This window comes from Trachinotus anak, unplaced genomic scaffold, assembly GCF_046630095.1.
Source record: "Trachinotus anak isolate AG129_WGS33_773 ecotype Australia unplaced genomic scaffold, CSIRO_AGI_Tana_v1 ptg000019l, whole genome shotgun sequence".
NCBI lineage: Eukaryota > Metazoa > Chordata > Actinopteri > Carangiformes > Carangidae > Trachinotus > Trachinotus anak.
This window is the reverse complement of record NW_027273870.1, coordinates 4,038,218-4,053,169: the sequence shown is the minus strand read 5'-3', so window position 1 is coordinate 4,053,169 and position 14,952 is coordinate 4,038,218. Positions and strand designations below refer to the sequence as shown.

Here is a 14,952-nt window from a genome sequence, read left to right as displayed (position 1 = left end):
TTAATGTTCAAGGTGAATTGAATCAGCAGCTTAACTGACTTGAAAATTATCTAAGGAACAAAAACAAAAGTTAATGGCAAACAACAGTTTTGAGCTATTAACACCGGACACAAATTGCAGCCGCCAAAATGAGCATAAAGTTAAAACACCTCTGTAAAACGATTCCAGCACAAACTGAACATGAATTAGATTGCACTCATTTTAGCTTGGTGTATGCAATAAGCAGTCAACTGAGTGTAATGTGTGTGTGTACTGAGCGATGCTTATCTCAGTTCCTTCTATGAGTGACTGCAGCACTGAACTGACGGTGATAGATTACTGCTGTTTGGAATAACAGTAATAAAGCACAGACTGACAGAGAACTACACACGATAAGGAAATGTTTATTGGCTCATCATCTGCTTGAGAAAAGACATGTTTATCTTTGTCAAATGCAGATAAACCACAACCTTCAGCACGATATCTTGACGGACCAATTTTAGCCCCTGCACTAAAATCCGTTTACTCTTTGTATATTCTGCTGATCAGAGTCATATGAATACTCTTCAGTTGAGGGGTTAGGGTTAGGGTTAGGGTTAACCCTAACCCCAACATTGCACCAAAAGCCATTTGTTTGCATTTATTTATATATAGAATTTAGTTTTTGTCAATGTTATATTGTTGTTATGAGGTAAAACAAATCAGTTTGCAAGTATCCTGCAGCCATAATTTTACTTAAAAATGATAAGTGTGATCCTGATTGTTGAGGGGAGGCTGTAGGCTTATTCCTATGGTAATCCTTTAATGCTTTCTGGAAGCACAGAAGCACAGAAGCAGTAGGCTTGAGTGTTTTCAAACATTTCTAAGCACATAAAATGCAAATATTTTAAAAAGATGTCAGTGATGTCATCATTTTGACAATATGTGCAAAAATTGAACATCAGTGCATCTTTAGGCAGCAACACAGTCAACACAATGTGTAACTGTCTTTCATATTAAATACATTCAACTAAAAATATAATGACACAGAGAAAGAGTATGCATTCATTATCTCTATGTGGTAGCATGTCTCTAACCCTGTATACATATTACCACTGAATACAGTATACAAACCACATGCATCATAAAGTCCCTTCATGGTCACATTACAGTTGCATCATTAGAAAAAGCTGGTTCACTGCTATCTGCACCACAGAATGGTATCATTGAGGGAAAATGAGAAGAAATAAAAACAGAGAACACAAAATGTCAAAAAACATTTGGATGCAACAGGGTCTTCCATTCTTTGCTCAGACGTGATTATTGGCAGGACGAGTGTGTCAGAGCTCACAGAAGGTACCAGGCAGTGAACCCAGCGAGGACGGCCACCCAGGCAGCCAGAGCCACCTGACAGGGCGGATGTCTGAGAAGCATCATGGCTAACTGGCATGCATAGGTGGGATTTCCACTGGCGGCTGTAGAGGAGTTGGAGGAAGCAACGGATAGAGAGCAGAGGAAAAGAATAAAGGAATCAGACCACACAAAGCAGGAAGATTGGATTGATCATGAACATGTCATTTCATGGATTTTAACCTCGTCAGTGTAGCTGCAGCTTATGGTAATTTTCTTACTGCACATGCGCCATTACTACTACATCACTAAACTGTCTATAAAATGCAGAGACTGAGTCTGTGAAACTGTAGCTTTAGGCTTCTTACTTTATTTTTTTTATATCTAAAATTTCTAAAAAATGAAACTCTTGCTGTTTTAATGACAGTCTGTAAAAGTGATATTTGTACATTTGTCTATTTGTTGTTTAGGAAAAAAAGGCTTTTTTTCTAATTATAATATTTTTTAAGGAATGTGTGCGTCTTTCAGACCTATAACCTTCATATGATGTCTTACCCATTTTTGCAGCATAGTAGGGGCACTTGTTGATATCACCTCCCTGCATGATCTCTGCATGACTGTGTCCAAGACCTGCATCTTGGACTTCCTCTTTGACGGTCTTCCCAATCTCTTCCAGCTCTGTGAATACCTGTTTTCAGAATAAAAGTAGGTTTTTGTCATATTTTTATGCCCCAAACAATGTGTCTTCTTGTCAACTTTTTTCTGCATAATGTTTCTCTATCATGATGATTTTTGTGAACATCTGTTACCAGGACTCTCCCAAACCAGCCCCCTTGCTCCCTTACCATCATGTTAAAGCCAAATGCCCGGTTGGACTCGTCCACAATCCTCTCCTTGGTCTCAGCGTCCAGTTCCAGCTCGTTCATTCTGCTTCGGTAGAGCTGCTTGAAGCCCTTGTGACTGTGGATACCCTCAAACTGGTAGAAGTTGAGACCCTCGCCCGTTGAGGGGAGCTTCAGTGCCCTCTGGGCCACTTTCTTGAGGATCTGTCCACCTGAGAGGTCACCCATGTAGCGGGTGTAGGAGTGGGCCACCAGCAGCACTGGGTCCTTCTCTCCCACCTCGTGGATGCGGTCCACGTAGGGCTTGGTGCCTGCAGAGAGGCTGACCTGTGAGAGAGAGCACAGCGAAGATCAGGAGCCTGTGCAGTTGTGTCATGAAACTTGCTGTTATCTAATTTGATCATGGATTTCCACATGAAGTTTGTTTTGACTGCAGTCCATTTTATCACACTTCACAAAGGAACTCACTCACTCTAATAAAACTAAATGAATATTGAAGTTGGGTGAAAAACACTGACTCTATCAGAACTTTAAGTCACACAAGTTCATGTCTGATTTTCATTGGTGGTACAAGAGGCACCAGGTAACTGATGATCCATAAAGGGCAGCCATGTCTCAGATTCCAGCTTGTAAGCTTTATATCATGAGACTGACGTGCAGCCTCTGTCTGCTTTCTGCTGACCTGGCTCTCCCAGTCCTCTCCATAGAAGTGCTCGAGGTCCCTGGCCAGGGCCTCGCGCCTGTGAAGCTCTGTGGGGAAATAGATTGGCGCGATGTGAGGATGATCTTTATTCTTCTCGATCTCCTCCTCCATGGCCGAGTACACGAAGTACAGAGCTGCTGTGCCTCTCTGGAAGCAGAGAGAGAGAAAAAGAAGTGGGACAGGCTCGTAGATAAAACAGGAACTGCAATATAACAATGTTTGGGCTAGGGGTGCTGCAAGATTTGCTCATTTCCATTTTCTTATGAAGTGTTTTGATAAAGTTTCACCATATTACAAAAATACTTTGTATGTGTATAAGTATGTGTAGAAAACCTCCTATTAATGCAGCTAATGGAAAACCAAATTCTGAAGGGATTTAATTATTGATGCCATTAACAATGACACCATTAGAGGTTGGACTTCCTATGTGAAAAAGCAACGCAGGAATACTTGGAGCCCAACCTTAAACAGCTCCCTTTTGATGCGACCTCTGAGGAAATCTTTGACAAACTGGCAGTTCTCCGCTCTGTCATGGGACTCCTTGGTCCCCTCTGCCAACATCTCCGAGAGGTCGGTTGGACTTGGTGGAGGAAGGTTGAAAAAAGACAGGGGAAAGAGAGACAGACATAAACACTCATGCAATTTGGTTGCAATGTCTTCAACGACTCTAACAGCAGATGAGTAGCAGTGGTAGAATAAGCTGCTGATCAAAGGGGCTTTCCTTCATACCTAAGAACTTCATCATCATCATCCACAACTATCCTGGCCCCTCCGTTCGTCACACCGTTGGATTTTGGCTCCGATGTCACTTTGGTTTCCATCTCGCTGGTTGTCTCAATGTTTTTACCTTAAAAAATAGGTAAAGAGAAAAAAAAAAAAACCCAAAATGTTAGAGGCTTTAATTCGTTTTTGTGTATTTATGATTATCTATAGCAAAAAGCTGGAAAGTGAGGCATCAGGATTAGCCTTAGAATAAAAACTTCTTCCTAAATATTTAACATAACAAGTCATTATTGTGTAAAGCTCTTAAAAAAAGGTTCCTATGTGAGTATAGGTTTTGTTAAACATCAGTTTCACCTATAGGGTTACAAAGCACTTCTCTAGAGGATTACAGCAGCAGTTTCTGAAGCAAAGAGCCGAGGCGCCAGACAGTTACAAAACTGTCATTGCAGGTCTTCGGTGTTGTGTAATCAAACCCGGACACGGCTCTTTAAACACCGTGCACACTTATAATGAATCTCTCTGCCTGTGCAGACTCTGGGAGCCGCTGAATATTTCTACCTTATCATCGGGAAATGAGGATCAGATGTTTGTTTACCTTGTGTAAGTGTCGCTGTCTCGTCAGTCACAAGGCAGAAGGACACCACGTACAGGGGGGCGGGGTTCCCACGGCAACGGACCAATCAGAGCGGAGCTGCAGAGATGAGGCCTGCTGATTGGCTGGAGCTGCAGACCCTTAACCAATCATGTTTCTCATCACAGCAGAGAGGCCTCATGCATGTTTTGTTGAAGATATAATTTAATGAGTGTTGTGAGAAATTCAGTTTGCACCTTTTGAATAGATACATATTTTATTTCCAAGCTTTATCATCGAAGGTTTTCAACCATTTATGTTTAAATAAAAACACTTCGGCCGGTGAAAACCCTGCTCTCCGGGTCGGTATATATGTTACTTATATAATCTGGTTCATATTCATATCCTCTCCGTTTGAGATTGTGTGGAAATAAAGTGTTAATTTTTATTTTTCATTATTAATGCAGACCTACCTGCAGGCAGACTCTTAGCTGCCCGTGTATCATCACTGATCTACTGATCACCACAGCCTGTGCTGGAGTATCTTCTTGAGACCGCCAGGTGTCACTGGACACCAGGGAATGTCCCTCGACCTTGCATCAAATTGTCATGCCAGTTTGTTTAACCTCTTAACCTCAGCAGAACAGTGTTAGTAACCCAGGCCAGCATTGCAGATGGAGCAGGAGGCTGCCTTTCATAAATGCACTGGTGATTATTTTACAGCCAGCACCTGCTGTTGCATGAATATCGTTTGTTGTAACAATATATCACCTCATCAACCTCTGCAGCAAATATCCCCGTTTGTAACTGTGAGCCCTCATCATTGTTTTTACTGAGTTATATCATCATCACATTCTTGGCTTGTCATTGCTTCTCCTAAATGAGGCCATGAACATAACCACACGTCCGGCTCTGGCACCAGCTGACAATGCATAGGAACTGTATGGTTTACATGTCACTGTCATATTTTGTATGGTTTGCCCCCCCTCCTTTGGCCTGCTGTTTACATTACTGTGTTCTGTTAATCTATACATCTCCGCAGCCTGAAACATCCACCAGATAGGGACTGTTATTGTGTGCTGGCAGTCACACCCTAGATAAAGAACATCCTCAGTTCACCTACGGGTTCCCAGAAGAACACTTGAGAACATGAACAAAGAAACAAAGGTACTGAATCGGAGTTTTTTCCTCTGCAAAACCTCCGTGTATTGAAAGGGATTCTGGCAGCTCTGAGGGCTTCTTTCATGTGCTGCAGGGCCCTGGAGAGCCCTGCTCCCCTGTAGGAAAGCCCCACTTCTACTTGTTGCTCTCTGCTCCAAAACCTCTAACTACAGACCCACCTCTGTTTGTTTTTGTCATTGTTAATAACTGAGACATGCTTCCTATGATCAACAATATTACATTGACCTCGACTCCATTGCTCCCTGAATGATTTTGCTTTTATATTCAATACAATTTCCTGTGTTTATGAATATTTTGGCCGCTTTTCTCTGACTCATTAGTCACTAACAATATATAGGAAGGCACATGCAGCTTTTTAGAAGAGGTGTGTAATACTCTTAAGTATGCCTCACCGCTTGTGTATTCCCAAAGAGGAATTTATCACAGTGCAACCCAGATACTATCATGTTTGGATCACTCCCTATAAGTACTAAACTAAGGCCACTGCTCCCTGGGGTTTACGTGACGCTGCTATGATCAAGTGCCCAGCCATACCAGAGCCTGGTAATCACACATCACCATGTGGGTAGTTTGTTCCCTTACATTGTTTACCACATTCCAGATTGTTTTTGGCACAATATTTTGGATCTTTATTACACAAAAGGGAAACCTTCCTGTCTGTGAAGGATTTCCTCTTGTTTTCAATAATGAAAAGCCTCAGGCTAAAATAATCCAAAGCTTGATTCATTTTGGCTCAGCTCAAATTTTAGTTTTCTTTTTTTTTTTTTGTTTTGTCAAGACTAGTTGGGGATAGTAGCAGCAGCAGCAGCAGTGATGTGGTGAGCCTTTGGTATTTTCTGATTTTGTTTTGTTCAGTGACTCTTTGTCTTTTTTTTTATGACCAATTGTACAAAACTGTACTTCAGTCCTTGGCATTTTTGGCCTGTCATTGTCAAAACATTTGTCTCATTTCCTCCTTAATTGATATGAACAAACAATACATCTTACCTAGATGAGAAGACAGATACCACTCTTCTGTGTGCATGTTAATCATGGAGCTAAAGGCAGTGGTGTTTAACTTATCATGAAGGGAAACATCTAGTCTGACTCCGTCCAAAAATATACCTACCACCAACTCTAAAGCTCACAAATGAATAAGTTGTGATCTTGTTTATTTAATACTCAAACAAAAATGACACGTTTTGGTTTTGCAGGGAGACACTGCATCCAGCAGTAACTCTCTGTAAAAGTGCAACATGATGTTTTTACACTTCTGCTTGAGTATGGATTATGCAAACAAGATACAGCATGTTAGAGAAGCCAGTAGGAGTATTTTTGAAGAGAGCCAGGCCAGCTGTTTCCCTCGGCTTCAGTCTTTATACTAAGATCAGTTAATTGTCTCCTGGCTGTAGCTTTGTATTTCCAACTTACGTGTACATTTCCAAAATTTTTGAAATTTGTTTCCTAACTAGACAGAGAGCTATGCTGAATATGACATCAACAGCCGTTTTTGCTTTGTTTTTGTTTTTTTTTTCAATGACAAATACATCATGGATAGGCTAAGTGTTGTTTTTGAAAACAGTGTATTTGAACACTGATGGGGCTCGTGTGCAGGAAACTGCATTTCCTCAACAAAGTCCACCACCAGTATTTTTTTTAATATATTCACATTGAATAACATAAATGGCTTTTATCAAGAGCTAATCAGCAGAGATCCCACATTTTATAAAGCCAGTGAAGTTTCTGCACCTGCTGATTCAGACTCTTGTTCCGACTTTCTCACTCCATGCAGAACCTGGTGTGCCATTATGTGAGGCAGATTACTGAAGATAAGGTTAAACATTTGAGAAGCCAGCAAGAACATAGGCATTAAAGTGATGTGTATCTAACAAGAGTGCAAGGAGCAGATTTGTTTCTCACCCCCTGTAGGACACAACACTATCGGTTTGCAACAGAGTGGCAGCTACCGGCCATGCTTCTCTGATTTACAGCCACAGAATGTGAACAGCTTTGCGTCTCTGGTGGGTTTCAGGGGTGGGAGCCTTTGTACCATAAATCCTGGTGGCTGTGGTGGCCTGCAGAGAGTGTGCTTAACCCTGCATCGGGTTTATAATTAGAAACATACCTAACTGCATTCGCAAGCAGGAAATAGCCCGGGCCTCCGTGTGTGTGCGAGGCTGTAGGCTAACAAATAGAGGAAAGTGTACACATGGGGCAAGCATGCGATATGATCATGATCTGGTGTTCGAGCGCTGCGATCACCTCGTTAGAATGTGCAGGTGGATGAGAGGGCAGGATGGAGAGAGCCTATGAGACAAAGTAATGAGACAAGGGAAAGGAATGGTCATACGGTTATTGTATGTTTCAGTTAGACATCAGTGAACTACAGACTCCGCAGGTTGACTCATTCTCATGGAGCAATGGGATTTGACTGTTACAGTGCATATACAATTCTTACTGAAAAAAAAAGGCTGTTTTGAACACATCTGTGAGGTCAGCATGGAACAACAGTGCTTTGTTGTTTTGAATGTATATTTCATACGGATCATTATTTTTAATTTATTAAAAGAATTTTGAATATAAAGCTGTCTACAATATAAAAAAGACAACCAACAAACAGTAAAATTTAGAGTTATTATTTGAGCTATTTAACATGCTTACTGGTATTACAGGTTAGAATAATGTGTTATTTAACTTTACCATGATTTTGAATTTTTTGTTTTTTTTAATTTACTAATTTACTATTTAAAGTAACTCAGATATGCCTGTTGTATCCTCTTTGTATTTTCAGTTTATGAATGGGTGCAATTTTTTTTTTTCATTTAGTCTTATATAAAATCCCCCCCCAGCACAGATCCTGCTGTGCTGCCAATATTTTCACTCTGTCAAACGTCATTGTTTCTCAATTCAACCATTACATCCCCCTTACCTCCTACAATAGGGGTGCAGGAAGTGTCTGAAGCACAGACCTGTCTTTATTCTGGTTTGCATTGTTTTACATTTGACCAGAGAGGAAACCATCTGACACCTTGGAGACACACAAACACAAAATGACACATAACAGCCTCCATCATGTAGCTTTTTAGAAAAAAAAAGGATTCCTGGGGGATCAGATGATGGATTCTGGGAAGCATGTGCAAATAAGCTAACAATGTTTCTAAGTTGATGAGTTAAGGAAACAATCCGTCAGGTATTTTATCAACTGAACACTGAAAGTGTTAACTAAACAATTTAAACTTGAATGTGATAAACACAATTTAGCAAAACCTTTTTTTTTGTTTTGATAATTGGGGTTTTTAAGGCCTAACAAACTCTTATTGTTATTCATGCCAAAGAATATAAGTTGCAGTCTTTACAGTGATGATACAACAAGTGTGCTTCCACTGTCACTAAAAATATGTTTAAAAATAACACAGAAAGTACTTATGATGAAGAAGATCATGCTCTGCTGAGCCTGGCAATGTAGGATATTTGCTTTTTTGACCCCATCTGTAATCCACTATGTCTCCAAGGAAATCTAAAACATATGGGCAAACCTTAAGTCTGATTAGAAACCTTATATATTAGTGATGGGAAATCCTATTTTTTTTTAAGTGAAAACAGTTACATTTGGTAGAAAGCCACAAAAGACAGGAAATCCAGCTGATTCCTGCAAACACAAAATAGACCCAGTGTAATGCCCGACTTCTTCATTACATGCATCAGTTGTATTCGCATTCCCACAAATATTGAGAATATTAAAAAATATAGGAATTTTATCATTTAAAGAAAACGGAGGACTATAGTGCAGACATTCACTAGTTTGGGAAGCCATGTTCTTGGACACGCTTCTGTTTTATCAGTTGTTTTTACAAAGTGTTGCGTCCCACCGCCCAGGCAACACGGGCCAAGACCAGACAAAAGCACTCGCTATTGGGATATGTTTGAAAACAAAACGAGTTAGGGATTCACTGGTTCACTCTATGTTTTTTTCCAGTAATAGTAGAGGGGACGTGTTGTGGGGTAACACAGGGTGAGGCTGGGGGCATCTAACAATAGACAATGGATAATCTACATCACAACATCCATTGTGCTCTGGGGTGAAATGTCTCCTAGTTCGATTCACGGAGCCCAAATATTCCCTCTTTTGAACCAGACCCAATTTCTTCTCTCTTTTTTTTTAAATAACAGCACAGCATTCTTTCACCAGGGAATCAACAACAAAAATGTTCTTTTTTTGTATGTGGACATTTAGTCAGCACAGAGCGGGTATTTAAAAAAAAATTTCTTTTAAGGAAATGGAATATATGTGTACACAGCAAAGGGCAGTTCTCTATTTGTAGTGAAGTATTCCCAAATGACACTAGATTGAACATATGCTTAATTTGCCCTAATAAGGTTAATTAAGTGCTAAGTCTATACAATAGGGAGCCTTTATGAAACACATTGCATTAACACCCTCACTGGGAGCCCTGCAAAGTTCATGGCTTAATATGTACAACATTTTCACCAGTTTGACACGCTGGGCGTACTTCCCCCAATTGGGACTGCATCTTTGTTATACAATTTCCCTCCCTAAAACAACACGTTGCAGCCAGCATACAGGACTGCTTCTCACACCCGACCTATAGAAAAAAGCCTTGTGGGCCATGCTGCACATTCGAATTCTTTGAAAGCGATGCCTCACCCAGCGGGGGGTTCCTGCTGAAAAGAGGAGTGCGGCTCAGCCTCGGCCTCGGAGACTAATACAGGATGGAGAGAGGAAGACTACTCTGCTCCCAGCATTATGGCCCCAGTGTTCCCAGTGCCTTTCCCAATCCAGTTTTCCATTCCTGAATGCGATAGGTGAGAATGGCCCGGTTCCTCATTAGACAGGTGTCAGATGGGCACGGGGGCGACCGATTGGCGAATTTAATGTGTTTACCTTGGCTGCACTCGACAGACTGACGGTCTCCACTTTAGAACTGTGGGGGATTTCCTCAAGGTCAATCTCATCAATACTGAACAATGCCACGTTGCTGGATGAGGGAGGGAGGCAGCAGGAGGGAGTGAGGTAGGGTGAGGTGGGGTGGTAGGTGCCATTCGGGTGCTGAGCGATGTAATCTGGTCAGTCATTGTAGCGCTGCCCCTTGAGGCTTCAAGCACTTACCTTGAATACAGCACAATGAGCAGGGCAGGAAGTCAGTACTTTGTTACATATCAACAGCTGGCAGGTTTATAGCTTAATCGCAGCGTTATCTGCAGCTCCATTGTGTAAACTAGAGTTTGAGATGCAGTATACAGTAAGTACATACACTGAGAATAGACTGTGAGTTATTCTAGATGTAGAATAGGCCATAAAGTGTAGTGAGAATGCAAACAATGTAGACAATACCATGTCATACATTTTAAGCACCAGGCTGCTGTAGGACCTGACCCCTCTCTGTGCTGCGTTCAGGCACCATAGTCCAAACAAATCTCACAAAAAACATATCTGGCCTTAGTCACTGCAGTGATTTTTGCACATCATCACTCTACTACTTCCTGTACACAATTTTCTGCAATCGGCTTCATGTTTTTACGTGTCGGTCTCATGGAAACCGTTTCTAACTCCATACCTCAACATAACCCCGTCTAATTAAACCAATATAAAAACTGTGATTAAAACTTGCTGGTCTTAAACTGCTGCTCTTCACCTGCGGCTGAATAATATGAACTCCATCTGACGTTGATGCGATTTAGAGCTGCACTCACGTCAACATGAAACGTCAACAACTCCCAGAACGTGAAATTTAATCGAGTGATTTCATGTACCTGGATGTGAATTGTTCATGTTTTCCTGACACTGCTGCGAAATTGACAGTAGGCAGGTTTGGGGTCAATGGTGGGCGTAGAAAAAACCGGAGGCCCAGGTTCCAGAGTTCAGTCTGTGGTTAGGTTTAGGCAATAAAAGCATTTTGGCTAAGGTCAGGAAAAGAGGTGGTTTTGGTTAAATATAAATAAACACGTTACGTCTGAAGTCACTGTGAACTGACCACAACCTTTCCCCCACCCTTAACCCAATGATGTGAGTGCCTAAACATAACCATCAAAAAGATTAATAACGCTGCAGTCAGTAAAATTGGTTCTTTTTCTGTCACAAAACATTGGAAAATTCCTGTAAATCTACAGGAATGACATTAAACATTAAATTTCTTAATTACTATTCTTCTTACTATTTCACAGACTGTAAAGTTGTGCTGACTGTCATGGAAAAAATTGACAATTTGTGTCTATGTGCACAAAATCAATAGATTATATTTAATGTACCTGGGCAGGTGAGCTTGACATAAAAACATCTGCATTATATTTACTTAGCTGGTAAAAGACACTTTTATCTGAACTAACTTAGGAGTGAGGGACAACAGTAAAGCGTCCGTGCAGTAGGAGACCTCGGTGTAAGTACTCAATGCTACATCTATTCAATAAATGCGAGGCCATCAGGTAAAGAAGTGAAAAGAAAGTGTATAGCGAGTGTTAGTTAGGCACATTAGGGTGAGGAGAAGAGATGAGTCTTGAAGACTTGAGGAGAGAGAGAGAGACGCTCCCACTCTGATAGGATTTGGTAGCCAATTGTTCCACCATCGGGGAACCACAGCATAGTTGACAACCACGCAAAAACCACACAAAACACCTCTCCACATGAGGCCTGTGCTATACCTCTGTCTCCCTACCATTGTGCTTACGTATAATGTTAGCTTGCTAAAATGCTCGAGTGGCTGTCATGTCGCAGCTATTGTCAACATTTGATTTGATTTGATTTATCTGACATATTGAAACAAACAAGAAATGTTACACAGTGGGACAAATGCATAGCCTGTTCATTTAAAGTTAAGTTTAAAGTTAAAGTTAAAGTTAACAATAACTTATTTGAGTCCACAACCCAAAGAGCGCTTATTTCTATATGAATTCTATTCATGCATGTTGGAATGAATTAAACTTTACTGATCTGATTTTACCACTTTAAATAAATGTGAAGCCCACATTTGAATTTGCTGACTTCTGTTTTACCCAGAGTTCACTGTGGCTGGGTCACATTTCAGCACAGACATATTTTTACCCTCTGCTTACTGTTAGTCACCTGACAGCCTCAGAGAAAAATAGAAATCTCTGCCAGAAAATAATTCATTTCTTTTCCAGAACCCCCTGTTAATGAGACAGTGCAGCTGATTGTTGAAAAGAGCAAATGGAAAAATCAAATGCTTCATGTGTAAATTAATACCTCATCATTTTTTGAAGACAGCAGCTAAACCACAGTCATTTTTAAAAAAAATTCCTTTTCCCATTATACAGAGAAAATGCTGTTGACAAATGAGCTCAGTATGCATTCATTTGTCAACATCATCTCCCCTAAATAACTGTGGCCTTGGGGAGGAAGAATATCAAGGTAATAAAAAGATTATAACAGCAAAGATTAATGTATGTCTTTAATATCTCTTCATAAAGATGTGCATGAAATGAATTACACTAAGACTGGCTATAGCTCATTTAAAATAAGTGTGTTTTCATATGGTCAGAACATTCAGGTAATTACCCAAACATTCAACTGTCATCCATCATTTTAAATCCAATAATACAGTTTTATTTATTCTTGTTTCTTTCTTCACCATTTCTAGAACTGCACAGAAACCTTGCGTGTGGCATGTGATCTTGGATTTGGAGATAATGTATATGTGACATGTTTTCATGACGGGATCAAGAATATGAGATCCTTTTATTCCATAACCACAATAAAGAAATGTCACTTACTATTCACAACTCATTGAAAACATCTTTGAAAGTGTGCAGCTACTGATAATAAGGTCATGCAACAATGCTGGATAATGTAATAACATCACATCATGACTAACTGAGGTATCAGTACATCTTACACAAAGTTTTTCTTTGTGCAGGTCAAGAGAATGCTGAAACATTTGGTTTCCACAATTTGACAGATTTTCAAGGACTCAGATAAAATCTTGGTATTTCTATCCAGACCTCAAGGCCCATTTTTTCTGCACATACTACACCCTGCTGTAACTATTAGCTCCAGCCTATCATTCATTATTTCTGCTGTGGACTCACAGGGTATTGCCTGGTATTTCCACCCCCCCCCCCCCCATTGTCTGTGTAGGGCACACACACAATTGTTCTACCTTTTGTTTTTTGGTATCTGTGAGGACCCCCTGGAAGCCGCAGAGTGATGTGATTGTGTTGTAATTCAAGTCATACATCTTTCACATTTAAACTGATTTTTTTTTTTTTACGACTTTACTGTCCTTTGATTTAGATCAATATACTGATGAACTGCCTTCAGCCATGTTGGCGCTGTGGATTTAGGGCGACAGACATTTGTGTCCACTTCAGGATGACATGTAATCATCCAAACTTTCCATCTAGTACTATCATCACCTCCAAATCTCAATATTTCTGATAGTTTGTGTTATGTGCAAATACCTGCCTCAGCTGTACTAATTAGCTCATGTTAGCATGCTGACACGCTAAAACAAAGATGGTGAATATGATAAAGATCACACCTGCTAACATGTTAGCATTGCTGTAGATCCTTGGTCTGATTAAATTGTGCTTGTTTGTTTTGAGATGAAGCTTCTGAATGCTTGTTCAAGGTAGCTATCATTGTATCCTAAAATATCCCTGCCTCATTCCCTACGACTCTGTGGCGCTCGGAGCCTCTCCCTTTGGGACCACTAGCTAATAACAGCATACAATCAGTAAGTGCATCACTTTTTTGTCATATTAGGGCATATCGAAAAAAAGGGAGAGAGAGCTTTGGAGCAAGAGAGAGAGAGAGAGAGAGAGAAAGAGAGAGAGAGAGAGAGACAGTTCCTCCTCCAGATTCTCAGGCCTCTGCAGGTCTGTCTCAGTGGCAGAATGGACAGTTCCTGTGTTTGTGCCTGTTCCTGTCTCCTGCTGTCACCCTGAGGCGCGTCGCCATTGTTTCCTCATCTAGCGCCGGAGGTCCGGGCTGCTCCCTCGCTTGCTCATGCTCTCTCGCTCTCTCTCTCGACCTTGCTGCCCAGGCGAGGGAGGGGAGCAGGGACAGAGCAGGAGGCGAGGCTCCAAACAGGGCTGGTCACACCTAAATGAACTAGAGATACAGTGTGGAGATCAGGCTGCTGAGCTGGAGCACTGCTGCTTCTCAGAGTGAATGAGGGCACAGGCACACACACACACACACACACACACACACACACAAGCAAACACAGCTCGCTTGCACATGCACACGTCCACCTTTTGTTGTGCAGCAGGGGGATTCCAGGTTTTTTTGTAAACACTGTGCAGGTAAACAGACTCACTGTCTGGCACACTGAGATTAGAAGAAGCCGACTGTACTCTACTCTTCTCTGCTGAAACTCAAATCTACTTTGTTTCTGTAACATTTCCTTTGGCCTTGTTCTTTGGCCACAACTGTACACATCACTTTTCCTTGAATTCAGTTTTTGAAACACTCTCTTTTAATATTTGTCTCAAATCCACTGACACTGATGGACATTAAAACAGCAGATGGCTGCACTCTTTTTGAAAATACAATGTGTAAATACAGTGAATGTTATGATCATATCTCAGTGATACTCCGAGACAATATGGTGTGTTTGGTGCCAAAGTAGTTTTATCATCTACTCTTACAGTACCGTGACATTGAATTG

The 14,952-nt window shown here is 40.9% G+C and overlaps 1 protein-coding gene across 3 annotated transcripts; it reads right to left on the bottom strand.

The window, feature by feature from the left end:
- Window positions 1-363: 363 nt before the first annotated feature.
- hmox2a (heme oxygenase 2a) lies at window positions 364-4,285 on the bottom strand. Of its 3 annotated transcripts, none has more exons than XM_071505224.1 (7): window positions 4,172-4,285; window positions 3,583-3,700; window positions 3,316-3,433; window positions 2,833-3,000; window positions 2,154-2,477; window positions 1,864-1,996; window positions 364-1,433 (listed from the first exon to the last, which is right to left on the bottom strand). In XM_071505224.1, the coding sequence occupies exons 2-7, from the start codon at window positions 3,672-3,674 to the stop codon at window positions 1,306-1,308; spliced, it is 963 nt and encodes a 320-aa protein (XP_071361325.1). In that variant the 5' UTR covers window positions 3,675-3,700; window positions 4,172-4,285; the 3' UTR covers window positions 364-1,305. The 3 variants fall into 3 exon arrangements, with proteins under 3 accessions (XP_071361325.1, XP_071361327.1, XP_071361326.1); XM_071505226.1 differs by lacking the exon at window positions 4,172-4,285 and adding an exon at window positions 4,135-4,157; XM_071505225.1 differs by lacking the exon at window positions 4,172-4,285 and adding an exon at window positions 3,931-4,111.
- Window positions 4,286-14,952: the final 10,667 nt, after the last annotated feature.

Coding starts and splice junctions, on each gene's coding strand:
- hmox2a (XM_071505224.1), bottom strand. CDS start 3,674: ATGGAAACCAAAGTGACATCGGAGCCAAAATCCAACGGTGTGACGAAC. Junction 3,001..3,315: donor TCAAAAGGGAGCTGTTTAAG/GTTGGGCTCCAA, acceptor CTCTGCTTCCAG/AGAGGCACAGCAGCTCTGTA. Junction 1,434..1,863: donor CTACTATGCTGCAAAAATGG/GTAAGACATCAT, acceptor ACTCCTCTACAG/CCGCCAGTGGAAATCCCACC.